We start from the raw sequence: 15736 nt of genomic DNA, 5'->3' as shown, positions 1-15736 counted from the left end.
GACCCGTTCAGGGTTTTTAGGATGCCCTCCTACCCAAATCCACCCCTGTTGTGCCTTTTGCATGTCTTTGGTGCATTGCTCGGGCATCCTCAGCTCGCTAGTCACCCATATGTGAGGACTACCATCCTGCTTGTCCTGTGAGAAAGCAGAGTTGCTTACCTGTAACAGGTGTTCTCACAGGACAGCAGGATGTTAGTCCTCACGAAACCCGCCCGTCACCCCGCGGAGTTGGATTCGCTTGCGATTTATTTTATTTTTCACACGTACTTCTTGCTATACACAAGACTGAAGGGGGACCCCTGCTGGATGCAGGGTTAGTGCCATGCTGGGCATGCCCAGTAGGTGCCAGTCAAAGTTCTAGAAACTTTGACAAAAGTGTTCTGTGATTGGTCTCCATCCTGATGATGTCACCTATATGTGAGGACTAACATCCTGCTGTCCTGTGAGAACACCTGTTTACAGGTAAGCAACTCTGCTTTCTCTGTGCGGCCCAGTATTCTTCTGGATTTAGGTATCACCTTGTCACATTGCTTCGCCACCTTCACATCGCTGGGTAGGATTGCTGGTCAAGAAGCCACTGTTGGCACTAGCAGGTCCCCAACCAAGATGCCATGGTCTTCACTTGCCCCATGTTGCTAGGCCCTGTACTGGTGTGCCAGAAGGGAGAGGACATGGGTAAGAGGAAGAAAGTGCTTGGAGAGAAGTGAAATAATCAGAGAGAGTTTGTGGGTAATGCCTAGAAGAAGGGAAAGGCGAGAGGAGAGAGCAAAGTGAAAATAAAGAAGCAAAAAGCACAAAACTAAAAAAAAAACCCAGTAAACTTAGATTAAAATAAAAAAAAAAAATAAAAGCATAAAGGGAAAAATTTGCTGTAGAATAAAAAGTAATTTTTTTACCAGTAATGTTTGTCAGTCAAACTCCGCTCTTCCCCCAACACAGCCTTCCTACCCACCAACCCCCTTTATATGTTTGCTTTCTTCACCAACTTTCCATGCAAGGATTTTTCTAGTCTGTACTGCCACGGAAGTAGCAAGGCCTTATGTATAGAGGGGGAGGTCCTAAGAAGATCTTGCAGCCTTACCAGTATTTGCTTGCAGAACAAGGTACACTCCTCATTAAGTTGAGAGTATAATGGTAAAAAGTTCAGCTAACAAATATTACTAGTATGTAATCGTTATATATATATATTTTTTTTTACTAGTGGAAAATGGAGGAAACTTGTGATAGCAAAATATAAGGTGCATTGAGTGGCTAAAGTACTTAGCATGAGGTTGAAAACAAGGGGGCAGTGAATTACTGTTGGGTTATGCCTGTATATAATCATTAATTGCTTCTTTTCTAGATTATTGTGGTACAAGAAAGGCAGTAAAGTCCAAAAACAAACACCACTTGTTCTCTGTTGGTCATTCCATACATATAAATGGATGCCAGATTTGAAAGTGAATATCCTTGACTTGCTGTACTTTTTCATCATTGTCCATTTTTGCTGCCTGATGGTGAAGATGTGCAGAGGGTTTTAGATGAGTGGAAGGAGTACAAGATGGGCGTTCCAACATACGGTGCAATTATTCTTGATGAGACACTTGAAAATGTAAGTTGGAAATTAAATTAACTTTTTCCATCTCTTCAAGGTCACTTTTTTTTCTTTGCGAGAGAGTAGCTGGTACATTTTATGATGTAAAATGTAATATCCATTGAAAAACTGGAAATTTAGAAACAGAGCAAAACTCAGTTGGGTTGAACTCTGCCACTATCAAGCAACCAAATGAGTACCTTAAACATGTTGTTGGTGCTTTAATTTTGTATATCTTATTTCTCTTCTCTAAAGTACATATTCTTAGTAGGTGGAGCCTACTAAGACCTATGAAACGTAGAATGCCTTGGTTTTACTTTGCCATTCCTGTCCTTCCAAAATCCCAGCTCCATTCTAATTACCAGAAAAATTTCCTGCTGAGTGTAGAAACCCTCTGTGCCTCACTAAAAAAACTAACCTTAGCAACTTATATTTACTAATTCATAGTGTTCTGATATTTGAATTCGTATAAATCTAATTTTTTGGTCCGTTAGTTAAGCTGAAAGAAGACTCCAAGACTTTAAATTCAACTTTCTTCTAGTTGGCCAACTCCTAGTTATGGTAATTTATTTTCTGAAAGTCCACAGCAAGCCAAAAGATGTGCCATTTACCTGATACTTATAATGTATGTTTATGATCCCCAGAAAATTAAAAGGAACTATATCCTCGGATATTCATCCTGTAATAGAATCTCAGCAAGTGCCCTTATCCTTCCAGATCAGATTGGCTTTGTTTACTGGTTAAACCCTCTAGGCTGGATTTTAAAAGGGCCATGCACGCAAATACTGGCAGTTTAAGTGCGTGACCGGGACCTGCATGTACCATGCGCATTTTCAAAAGGGCCCGGCCACGTGCATAACTGCCGATACATGCACAAGTGCTGGGCCCTGATAAAGGGGCGGGCTGGAGGCCGGCCGGTTCAGCAGCCATTAGCTACTCTTATGGGGAAGCGTGTTCCGACAGCTGGCCGGCATGTGCAAGTTGCTTCTGTTCTAATGGAGCAGTAATTAAAAAATGTAAAAAAAATAAAAATTCTTATAGTTAGGTAGGGGGTTAGGGGTCGGGGTGGAGAGGGGAAAGGGAAGAAAGGTTAGGTAAGGGGGTAGGGAACTGGGGAAGGCCCGATTGCATCGCCGAGCATAATATTCGAAAATTCACCCCCCCCCTGTGCGCGCTGCTTGCACGTATTTGTAAAATCCAGCATGCATGTGCACATGTTATAAAATCAGCACGTCCATGTGCAAGTGCCAGGAACCGCGCGCTTCTTTTAAAATTACCCCTCTGTTTTGCAAATCTGTTTATTACATGGAGAAATTATTAAAAAAAACTGTGGATGCCTAAGTACTGGAGCTTTCAACAGACAGTAAAATAGTCAGATCACCTAGTTTCCTGCGGCAAATTGTTTTCAAGATTCTGCGGCAAGAGTTGGCAAATTCTGTGACAGAATTCTCAAAATTCTGTGGTAGTTATGTATTTTGCATTTTCTGACATTTGTGTCCAGTTAATGTATTTGATTTTTTTTTTTTTTTTAGAGAAAAAGGGATCTTAATGATTGGGGAGGAAGAAGGGGAAGGTATTTAGGAATGGGATGAGAGGATATCTTGAAAGAGGGAAATGGGGGAATCGTAGGTAGGAGGAGTAGAGGGATAAGAGGAAGAGGAGGATAGAGGCAAGAAGGAGAGGGAGGAGAAAAGGGATTCAAGCAGGGTAAGGAAAGGGAATGAGGAGGGGAGAATTTAGGAAGAGGGATCTGAAATGGGGAGGAAGGGGGCACTCCTTGGATCCTGGAGAATGGGCTCAGTTGTAGAAGTTGTTTGTGCAGGTGGGTAGAGCCAGTAGTGTATCTGTTAGCAACCAGCAAGAATGCAAAGGTGGGCAGGTTTTCCAGTCACAGAAAGGAAAGGTAGTTCTCTGGATTGAATGCTCTAATTCAGCCCTGGCCAGTAAAGGACCTTCTGTATGCATTTCCCCCATGGCCCCAGTAGGCAACGTCCTGCAGAGGATCTTATTGCATTAGGGCTTGTGATTTTGGTGGTTGCAGTGTCCTTGGTATGCAAATCTGATCAAGATGTTGGATGGAGATCTGTTAATGTTGTCTCCAGGATTTTGGGGTCTGTTAATCCAGAGCCCAGTGGAACACAAAATTCAACTCAATTTTGTCTTATGGCCTGTCCCTTGAGAGGTCCAAGTAGATTAAGAAAATCTATTCTCTTGAGGTTATGAATACCTTTTGCGCTCAAGATAAGTCCTAATCTTTGGCACATATGAAGGTTTGGAGGTTTTTGAGGATTGACGCAGATGTGTTCAGCTAGGCATATTTCACAGTTAAAGGCCCTCTCATGTAGGGAACCATTTTTGATCTCTGAGGAAATGGTGAAGATTTGTACATTTCCTTCCTTTCTTCCAAAGGTAGTAACTCCCTTTCGCCTTAATCAGTTGGTGTGCCTTCCTTCTTTTCATAGGGAGTCATACAGGGAGGAATATGCTCAACGGTGTTTGCTTGTGAGGATAACTTTATTGTGATATTTGAAGTTTACAAATGGGTTCCAGAAGTTGGATTATCTCTTTGTACTGTTCAGTGGCTGTAGAAAAGGCAAAGCACAAAGGCTTTGATTGCACATTGGCTTAAGAAAGTGATTGGAGCAGCTTACATAAACAAGGGACTGTCTATGCCCAAAAGCTTGAGGGTCCATTCTATTAGGATGCAGGCAGCTTCCAGATGGAACTCTGCTTTTTTTTTTTTTTTTTTTTTTTTTGCCAGTAGAAATTTGCAAGGCTGAGCCTGGTGTTCTTTTCATTCCTTTTTGAAGCAGTGTCACCTGAATGTTCTGGCCAGGGAGGAAAATTCCTTTAGCTGGAAAGTTTTAAGAGCAGGGTTGGCAGTGTCCTGCCTGTTGGAGAATTAGCTTGGGAACATCCCATGCATCTGGATTGGTCTTGCTGGATGAAACTTCTTATTACAATAATCAAAATGGATACCTTGACTCGCCTCACAATATTTGTATATCTGTAATGTCCTTCATTTTCAGTTTTATTTTTTTCCTAGGAATTTGTGTTATAATGAAAAATGATTTTGTTATAATAAACAAGTGAAAAATCAGTGGAAAATTAATTTTTCCACTAACTTATTTTTTATTATAACATTGAAACTCCAAAGAAAAATAAATACTGAAAATGAAGGGCACTGTTTATAAAAGCTAAAATTTTACTTTTTCACGTACTTATAAAAGTTTGTTCATGAGCAGTAGGTTTTTTTATGCCAGCTTCCTCTTGCAGATGAGCTAGTTTTTGGAATGAGCTGGCACTTGCACCTGCTCAAATAAGGCATTGTGGCAATAATGAATTGTTTAGATAACTGTTTTGTGTATCAAATGATTTTTGATCATTTTCACAATATCTTTAAAAAAAAAAAAGTCTTTTATTAGCCAGATTTTGATCTTTATTACTATGTATTGATATTCAGCAAGCCTGTAATTGACATGGTGCTTCACTGCTGCATATGCTTTGGATTTTGCAGGTACTCCTGGTACAGGGCTATCTAGCCAAGTCTGGTTGGGGGTTTCCAAAAGGAAAAGTGAATAAAGAAGAAGCACCTCATGACTGTGCTGCAAGAGAGGTGAGGTCAACAGTATGTAGTCAAATGTAACCCATCAAAACATAAATTGAAACAGTTTTGGGTGCTGATATGTCATGTTGCTGTGACTGATCATTGGTTATAGCTATTTTCCACTTATTAAAGATAAGCAAATTGAAACCATGGAGCTTCATCAGCAGTTTATCAGGAACTAGCTCAGTAGGATAGGCCAATCCCGATTCACTCTGCATATCTTTGCTGCTTTACTGCAACTTAAAATCACTTATGTATGTTCATAATTTCCCATTTTACCAACCCAGACAGTGTCCCTTTAAGTCTTAAGAATATAAGTGAAGAAAATTATCCAGGTATTTGGTCAGATGAAATTTTGGTGATCACAATCCTGGAATTGTAAAAAAAAAGTGTTGGATAAATTTTGATATGTTTGTTTTCACATCATGAATTCAATCTACTATACCCACTTGTACTCAAGTTATAATAGTGTTCTGTCTTCAGTCTTTCATGTTCACAAAGACAGCAGACAAGGATGCCCATTCTCTACTTTTATGTTCAGTTTCACCCTAGAATGCCTGGCACAGATGATTTGGCCATCACCTTCTATCTCAGGGTTCAGATTTGGTGATATACATATAGTCTCATTGTAAGCTTAATGATAAAGTTGCTCCCAACAAATCCCAAGAAGTCAGGAGCTGCACTTGTATCTGTATTAAACTTGTATGGTAGCCTATCTGGCTGTAAAATTACCTTTTTCTGAATCTGAAGTATCCTGTGCCAATAAAGAATACATTTTCCCGTCGATAGCAGGGCTGAATTAGCCATGCTGTCATGGGATCTGTCCATCAGGTCCGGAAGGCAGAGCTTAATAAAGCAGAAGTTGATTTTTGTATCCTCTGCGCCTGCGCGTGTGTGTTCCCGCGCAGGCAGATCTACTCTCCTCAGTCTGTTTTTTCCGCGTGCCGGATCGCACACGGAGCTACAACTTTCCTCAATGTCAAAATCAGGATTCAAGCGCTGCCGCTGCAATCGAATGATGTCGGTCACGGATGGCCACGACCGCTGCTATCGATGCCTCGGCAGCGCTCACGATGTCTCTAATTGTGCATTCTGTTCTAAAATGTCCCCCAGGGCGAAAAAACAAAGGGCCTACAGGCTTAGAGAGCTCCTTAGTACTCCTGAAGCGTCTGAGGCCCACTCTTCACCGGGACCGGTGAAGAAGGTAAAATATTCGGCACCAAAGGCTCTTTCCGATAGCCACATTATAGGGGAGCAGGGCCCTGCAACCCTTCAAGACCGAAAATCGTCGACTCAATCAATGTCCAGTCGAGATTTGAAGCGGGGAAGATCGCCTCATAGGCACACGGAGAGTGCGCGCCGTTTGACGCCGACACTCACCCCCACACCAAGGCGCCATACGGAGGGAACGGCACAGGAGCCGCAAAAACGGCGCCACAAGGTTCAAAAACCGAAAGGTACAGCGCCGTCCGTTCAAGACACTTCGGCGCCAAAAACACAAGAGCGTAAGATGGCGCCAAAGGACAAGCGGCCGAAAGACACTACCCCTAAAAAACAAGTGGAGCGTCTCGGTGCCGCGGCACCGCAAGTCCTTACGGCGCAGAAAACTCTCACGGCGCCGGAGACCCGTACGGCGCCACTCTCTCATAGCACGCTTGACAGTCGTGCGGCGCCGACCAGCCAGACGGCGCCGAAGGACCTCACGGCGCAGAAGAGCCACACGGCGCCGTCACAACATTCGGCTCCAGAAAGCCACACAGCGCCGGAGAAACATAAGGCGCCGAAACGTATCACGGCAGCAGAGAGCCGTACAGAACCACGGCGCCATTCGAAATCGAAGGGTTTCACGGCGCCGCAGTGTCCCACGTTACCATCCCAGACACAACGGGGGACCCCGAATACTTCCAAGGATACAGGATTCCTTTCGTCATTTGACCCCACAAGAGAGCGCACGGGATCGTTTATAACCACATCTACGAACAGAGATCCAAAACTATACACTTTGGCTGTACCACAAACAGAATCTCACAAACGTAGAAGGTCGGCTGACCACAGCTCCACTTCCTGTAGTTCTCACCATGGAAGGTCAAGCTCCTCTTCACATAGTTCTCGAAGATCTCATAAACTACCAGACGACCCAATTTCTCTTCCTACTAAGAAGAGAAAACTGGACCGGGATCACAAGAAGAAACATAGACGACATAGAGAAACTAGCCCTTCATCATCTAGGTCATCACGAGTATCCCATCACCGGAGCAACGCCTCTCCGATATACATCACATCATCTCACCCTTCCCCGGGTTCGATGTCTCTACCAGAGCACACACATCATGCTCCTAGTCCTCAGAAAGATCAACAAGGACAATCTACAGCAATTGTAATGCCGCAGGCTACAAAGGACGCCTTCTGGCAATTATCACAGTCCTTGTCAGGGTTTTTCGAGACCATTCAATCATCTTTTATATTGGAAACGGATAAAGCAGAATCGATACGAGATCAAGAACATCCAGATACAAGGGGGGACGCTAGTGACCAACAATCTCCACGGAGTGATATAGTTCTTCCGCATTCACCTACCTATTCAGTATCGCGTGATCATGACGGGTCCTTCTCTGATTCACCTACTTCATCCACGGGATTTCCATCAGACCCTCCAGAGGGTCAACAAGAACCCTACTCACCGCCTGAAGACCTTTCCTACCCGAAGTTTTTGGAAAAGATAGGAAACATTCTTCAGCTACAAATTCAGAAGGATCCAGACCCCAGAGCGGAGACATTGGGGCTCCTAAAGATTTTCGATGTTCCGGGTGAACCGACTACGCTTCCACCTCAGGACCTGCTGCATCGACTTCTTTTAAAGTCTTGGGAGACCCCTCAAACCATTCAGCCAGTATCCAGGAAGTCTGATATTAAATTTAGACTCAAAAAGTAAACTCCCTATGCACTCCCACAACTACCGCACGAATCAGTTGTTGTCGAGTCCGCTATGCAACGCTTCAAAAAATCGAAGATACACACATCTTATCCACCAAACAAAGATCATAGGTATCTCGATGAGGTAGGGAGAAAAATATACCAAAATTCGATGCTCACAACCAGAATTATGCACCACCAATTTTATATGGTGCAATATTTATATGACTGTATCCAAGCGACAAAAGGCCTCTTGTCCACCGTCGGAGGGCAGACACCTCAGACCCTGTATGATATGGAGGAGTGCTCCAGGCACCTGCTCCGTTCAGTTTATGAAGGCATGGAGACCTCCTCCAGGGCTTCTGCGACGGCCATAGCGGCGCGTAGAACAGCGTGGCTTCGCTCCAGCTCCATCAGGGAAGATGTGCATGGCAAGCTTGCCAACCTCCCCTGCACAGGTGAGAACCTGTTTGGATCGAAATTGCAGGAAACTGTGGGGAAACTCAAAGATGAGGCATTGGCAGTACAGTCCCTTCACTCTCATTCCACGTACCATCCATCAAGACGTTTTTCTCCATATCAACGTAGATCCTCCTACGGACGGAGACCGTTCCGACAGTATCAAGGATACCGGTCTCAGGCGTATAATACCTATCAGCCCTATCAAAGGCAGCAACAACAACAACAGCACTCTACCCTACCTCGTAGAGGTAGACCACGGGCGCCACGTCAACAACCGCAACAACAGTCGACGGCTCCAAAGACCTCCCGGTCTTTTTGAGCCTACAGCCACCATCACTCCAACCATCTCCGCCAGGAAGAATTCAGGTCCGTGTTGCAATTTGGAACCAGATAACATCGGATCAATGGGTACTGGATATTGTAAAACGAGGGTACCGTCTTCAATTTCAGACCAAGCCTCACCTTCCGCACATTCCTTCCGTCACACACTTCAGGGATCATCCACAACTCCAACAGGAGATACTACACCTATGCCGCCAGAGGGCGATAGTGAGACTAACCTCGAACAACTACAATCGAGGATTTTATTCCCCATATTTTCTAATTCCCAAGAAATCGGAGGGCCTACGACCCATTTTAGACCTCCGGGAACTCAACAAATGTCTAATGAAGGAGAAATTCAAGATGGTATCCCTAAAATCCATCCTACCCTTGCTGCAACCCAACGATTGGATGTGTTCAATAGACCTCAAGGATGCATACACTCACATCCCGATTCATCCTTCTTCTTGGCGATACCTTTGCTTCACTTACAGACAGCAACATTACCAATACAGGGTACTACCCTTCGGGTTATCAGCGGCACCCAGGGTATTTACCAAGTGCATGGTAGTGGTGGTGGCTCACCTCCGGCGACAAGGGATGACTATTTTTCCTTATCTGGACGACTGGCTAGTGGTAGCACCGTCACAGGACACCCTATTCTGCCACCTACATCAAATCCTTCAGTGTTTACACCAACTAGGTCTGGTGGTCAATTTCAAGAAATCCCACCTGACACCGACACAACAACTACAGTTCATAGGGGCGTCCCTCGACACCACCCAATCCAGGGCTTACTTGCCACAGGACCGACAGACACAAATGCGGACCCTTCTCCGCGATATCCTACCGAAATCATGCTCGTCGGCGAGACAAATTCTAGTCCTTCTCGGGCATATGGCAGCGGCCAATTTCCTAGTACCGAATACCAAGTTACACATGCGGAGGCTCCAGTGGGGTCTCAAGCGACAATGGAGCCAACACGTTCAGCCGCTCACACAATCGATTACCCTTACCACAGAAATGAAGCGGGACATAGCCTGGTGGCTCCTCCCGTCCACACTAATAAAAGGAGCATTGTTCAGACAACCGATGCACGACGTGGTCCTCACTACAGACGCCTCACAAAGAGGCTGGGGGGCACACCTGGAAGTCCACGAGACACAAGGTCTGTGGTCCTTACCGGAGCAGTCGATGCAAATCAACTTACTGGAACTTCGGGCGATTCGCAATGCTCTCCAAGCCTTCCAACACCTTCTGAAGGGACGAAGACTCATGGTCTACACGGACAATCAGGTGGCCATGTTCTATATCAACAAACAAGGGGGCTCGGGATCATGGATCCTATGCAAGGAAGCGCTACTTATCTTCCGATTTGCGCACCAACATTGCATACATCTCCAGGCCACATACTTGCCAGGGATAGCAAATACGAGGGCGGACAGATTGAGCAGAATCTTCCACCCACACGAATGGTCCCTCAACCGAGAAGTAGTACTCAGTCTTTTTGCCAAATGGGGCACACCACTGATAGACTTATTTGCGACGGAACTCAATGCGCAGCTTCCGAAATTCTGTTCACTTCGTCCGAGCAAATATCGGTTGGTACAAGATGCCTTCCTCATTCCGTGGACGTCGGGCCTGCTATATGCGTTTCTGCCCATTCCCTTGATAACCAGAACTATTCAGAAATGCATACTGGACAAAGCTCAGCTAATCCTCATCGCCCCAGCCTGGCCACGGCAACCCTGGTACAGTTACCTCCTGCACCTTTCCTGCGACACGCCAATATGACTTCCGCAGCGCCCAGATCTACTACTGCAGGATCAGGGAACGCTGCTACATCCCCTGCATTCATCCCTGCACTTGACGGCGTGGAGATTGACAGGTGGTTGCTAACTGAGCAGAAGGTCTCTCTTAATGCTCAACGTATCCTGCTAGAGTCTAGGAAACCCTCTACTAGACGTAATTACCAATATAAATGGGAAAGATATTCCAGGTGGTGTATAGCCCAACAAGTATCACCGGTGGACTGTACACCGCAACAGTTGCTGGACTATCTGCATACATTATTCGACACAGGACTGGCCACCACTTCGATAAGAGTACACCTCAGTGCCATTGCGGCCTATCATAAACCATATAGGCAGGCCTCTATAGCGACTCACCCGTTGCTTACTCGTTTCCTCAAGGGTCTACTACATATCAGACCTCCCATGACCAAACCACCGGTTCCGTGGAATATTAATGTAGTTTTGGAACAACTCATGCTTCCTCCGTTCGAGCCACTGGAATTGGCCCACATAAAATTCCTTACCTGGAAGGTAGTGTTCCTCGTAGCAGTCACTTCAGCTAGACGAGTGGGTGAACTACAGGCGTTGGTACACTATGAACCATACTTACAGTTCTTTCATCAGAAGGTGGTCCTTCGAACTCATCCAACGTTTCTCCCAAAGGTCGTTTCCCAATTTCACCTTACTCAGAGTATAGAGCTACCAACGTTTTTTCCCAAACCGCATTCCACGCCACGGGAAGCCTTACTGCACACCCTGGACTGTAAGAGAGCTCTGGCTTACTACAGGAATAGGACGACGTCGACAAACCGTCCTTCCCAACTTTTCCTCTCTTTTGATCCAAAAGCTCCAGGACTAGCAGTCTCGAAACGTACCATATCAAGCTGGATAGTCCAATGCATTCAATTCTGCTATCATAAAAGAAACGAGATTCTCTCAAGCAAACCAAGGACTCACCAGACGCGGGCCCTGGCGACGTCTTGGGCTCATCTCAGAAACATACAACCCATTGACATTTGTAAGGCAGCTACTTGGACTTCCTTACACACGTTTACTAAGCACTATTGTCTAGATCAACAGGCATCAGCAGATGCACGTGTAGGTCACACAGTCCTACAATCTGCCACAGTGCATACACAGTGATTGCCACCTATATAGATATCAATGGGGAGCTTGGGACTCCCATGACAGCATGGCTAATTCAGCCCTGCTATCGACGGGAAAAAACAAGTTTGCTTACCGTAAACGTTGTTTCCGTAGATAGCAGGATGAATTAGCCATGCTGACCCACCCTCTGCCCTGGCAATCACAGTCTACCAATCAACTATACTGCTTAATTACAGACTGAGGAGAGTAGATCTGCCTGCGCGGGAACACACACGCGCAGGCGCAGAGGATACAAAAATCAACCTCTGCTTTATTAAGCTCCGCCTTCCGGACCTGATGGACAGATCCCATGACAGCATGGCTAATTCATCCTGCTATCTACGGAAACAACGTTTACGGTAAGCAAACTTGTTTATACCAGCCTGTCTCAATATTCTAATACCTGGGAACTGAGATGGTGCATAAACTGCAAAGCTTGTTCAAAGCAAATTTCCCTGCAGTTATACAAACACTGAAAATGAACTTGAGGAACTGACATAACCTTCCTATATCTTGAGCTGGCCGAATCAATCTGCTCAAAATGGTTGCACTTCTACCACTTTTATACTTACTTCAGCATATTCCCTGCAGGATCCCCTCTGACTTTAACTGTGTTTACAGTTTAGTTTGAATGGAGACCGTCAATGAGTTAAGTTCACCACCACCCACAAGGCCAGGTTGTGTGGTGGGCCTGGCATTGCCAGATTCAAAACAGCTGTGTGTAAAGGTTTAGGCACCCCTTTGATAGTTTTTGCCACAAGTGTTTGGATGTCCTATACAATGTATATTCTCTAATGCTGTACGGTTTAGGAAAAAAATACTTACCTCTTTCTGCCCCCCTCTGCTGGGCATAAAGAAAATCTTGCAATATCTCCTTCCCTGCTCCTTAATTAGCCCTAACTGGCAGAGGGGGGGCAGAAAAGGAGATGAATTGAATAAAAAATATAAAACATGAAGCTTTCTTAGTACAATTTTTCTTCTTTCTTTTCCATTTTTATTGCTTTCTCCCTCCTTTTCCCCCTTCAGACAGCATGCTTAGGTGGCTATTAAACTTTACTGGCCCAAAACATGGAGGGCACCTTTACCATTTACTGGTCATCCGCCCGCAGCCTGACTGCATCACCTCTGTGATGTGGCCAGGTCCATGCAGCATTAGGTACCAGAAACCCTATGCACCTTCAAGGAAACAAATCTGTGTTGGTAGGAAATGTTTTTTATGCTGGTGGAGCTGCTGCTTTACAGTATTCAGAGAAGCTAGGGTTGGGCTGGACCTAGAACATTGTGTTTTTTGTTGCCAGTTGTGATGGCATGGTTTGCTGGTGGTGTGACCCCGAGGTTGGTTTGGCCGGTATATTGGCAAGGCGAATCAGACTGGTTCCAACTTGGAGCAGTGGTTGGGTGTCTTATGCCTGCAGTGGCCATCTTCCCTTTGGGTTGAGCCCTCAGGTGCTGATGGCCAGCAGGGCTTAGGTACTAGCCCGCAAACCAAGACTAAGCAGGAATGCAGTATGAAGCACAAGTGAACTGGAAAAGGGAAGTTTAGATGAGATGACTCAACAGATCCGGAGAAGCGAGGATTATTCTGGTGTCCACACAGCAAGAAGAAATCCAGAAGCAGGGGGCCAGAGAACTGAGAACCAAGCTCTGGCAACTTGCTGACCGGAAGTAGGAAGTGTAGGACAAGGAGATGAGAGGTGAAAACTGCCTGTCAGGACCTCACACCAGTGTCCTTAGTTTGGCTGCATTTTTGCATGCCCTATGTTTAAATGACTGAATCCCAAAGGCTGGGCTGAACAACCACCATATACCTAAAAGTAAAAATATTACATGTGAGGTAATTTAACTAGTGAACTAAAACTACATTTTTGTGAAAGTCATTTGACTAGTCACAGATTTTTTTCTCATATAGTACCTGATTCACTACAGGTTTTTTCCCATAGACACAAAATGGGAGAAGAGCCTTAATGAATCTGGCTCATGGTTTGGCTGGAAGAAACTAATCATGCTTGGACAGTTCTTTGCTGTGAGGTAGAAGGAAAAAAACTTCAGTATTTCATAGGTGAAAATTTTATATCCTGATTTTATGCCTTTCCAACTAGAGCTCAAAGAGTGTTGTAATATTCTGCATCTACATTAGAAGTTACAAAATATATTTTCTAACTGCATTTATCTGAGTAAAGCACATTAAGGTAAAAAGATAACAAAAAAAAATGCAGGAATGCAATTTGAATGATTAGAATAAATCTGTATAGCAGACGGGATAAAGAGGAGACATTTTCTGCTAATGATTCTAAGTATTGGAAAATAAAGCTTGAGAAGTGGGTCATACTGCATCTAATGGACTGAAAGCTGCTTTATAGAGCCAGGATTTTAATAGTTTTTTGAAAAGTAGCAGATTAGGCACTAGTTTCATAAATGGCAGAGTTCCATAGGGTTGGAACTGAACCTGAAAAGGTTCTGTGTGGTGCCAGTGAGGCACAGAGCATGAAGGCATATATGGAGTGAGATGAGAACTTAGTATGGTGCACAGCTTTTGAGAATATATATATAAAACTGTCAAATAAATAAACTTTGGTAAGCCCTAAGATTTGAAACCTGGCTCAGCAGAGTGTTGGGAGCCAGTGCAAAGATTTTAAGATAGGAGTGACCCTCTGAAGTATTTTTTTTTCACTTGGCAGCATTTGAGCTTAGTGTTCTAGATATGCTAAGTAACATGCAGATATCAAGCACTGTGACTGGCATCTTCTTTCTGCTACTTTGCAGGCAGCAGGCAGAGACTAGATCCCAGTACCTACAGAACTCCTTTGTGCTTTGTTTGCTTTTTTAACAAGCCTTCTGTAGTTTTTCCTTTTAGTCCTCTCGATATTAAAAGTTCTTTACTTGTAAGAAGACTGCCTAAGTTGTTTAAAAAAAACCCAGATTAACATTCTGTACAAGTTGCAAATATCCAGTTGAGTGTTTTGGAATTTCAATACAAAATGTTATCTTAATTTCTTACCTCTAAAATATATTTTGCATCTTGTGAGATACCTCTTTGAAGTTACATGATTAAATATGAAAATATTTTTGTGGCCCATTTTTTTTTTCTCATTCCAAGAGCTGCATGCTTCTGCAAACATGTCTAAAATAGGTTCTAGTTTGTGATCTTTCTGCTCTGTTTTCAGGTGTTCGAAGAAACGGGTTTTGACATCAAAGAGCGCATGTGCATTAATGACTACATAGAGCTGAGAATCAATGATCAGTTAGCGCGCTTGTACATCATTCCAGGGGTTCCAAAGGACACAAAATTCAACCCAAAAACAAGGAGAGAAATTCGGGTATTTTTAAAAATGGTTTCAAATTCAAAATCAGACCTTTTTAGTTCTGATAAATGGTTATGTGGTTCTTTCAGAGCTGATATAATGAAATGCAAACCTTTCATTTTCTTGTTTCCAGCACTTAGTTGTGGATTCTGATCACACAGGGCAGTTAGGGTTGCCAACTTTCGACTCTGAAAATTGCAATCATCCCACAAAAAAATGATGAAGGCACGACAGCTCCAACAACACGTGTTTTGTTGCTGTTTATTGTAAACCACTTTGAACTTACAATGAAATTGTAATCAAATTTTATCAAATAACCTCCTACTGCACCTCTTGTGCTACTTTACCTCTCTTTATCCCTACCCTCAGTCCAGCATCCTCCCTAACTCTACCCTTTTTCCTACCCCTGTCCCATTTCTTTGTCTTTCTTCCTCTGCCTCCACCTGCATTTATAGAATAGAAAGACATTTTTTTCATTTTCTATCATGTATCCCTGGATCACACATCACCAGCAGAACTTGAGCCAAAAAATCATCAGCACAAACTTTATTTTTTCCCCCTTAAATAAACCAAAAAGAGCACATCCCTAGGCTAAACATACCTTGGCCTGACATTAGCT

The 15736-nt window shown here is 44.1% G+C and overlaps 1 protein-coding gene across 1 annotated transcript in view; it reads left to right on the top strand.

The window, feature by feature from the left end:
* Positions 1-15736, top strand: part of DCP2 (decapping mRNA 2) — a 106091-nt gene that overhangs the window by 34668 nt on the left and 55687 nt on the right. Inside the window, exons 3-5 of the mRNA XM_029571565.1 lie at positions 1464-1591; positions 5091-5189; positions 14980-15132. Of these exons, the coding sequence (XP_029427425.1) occupies positions 1464-1591; positions 5091-5189; positions 14980-15132 (380 nt within the window). The remainder of the gene's footprint in view (positions 1-1463; positions 1592-5090; positions 5190-14979; positions 15133-15736) is intronic.

The sequence above is a fragment of the Rhinatrema bivittatum genome, chromosome 1 (genome assembly GCF_901001135.1).
Source record: "Rhinatrema bivittatum chromosome 1, aRhiBiv1.1, whole genome shotgun sequence".
NCBI classification, from domain to species: Eukaryota; Metazoa; Chordata; class Amphibia; order Gymnophiona; family Rhinatrematidae; genus Rhinatrema; species Rhinatrema bivittatum.
Note: the sequence above shows the minus strand (reverse complement) of the source record. Positions and strands in the feature narration are given on the sequence as shown.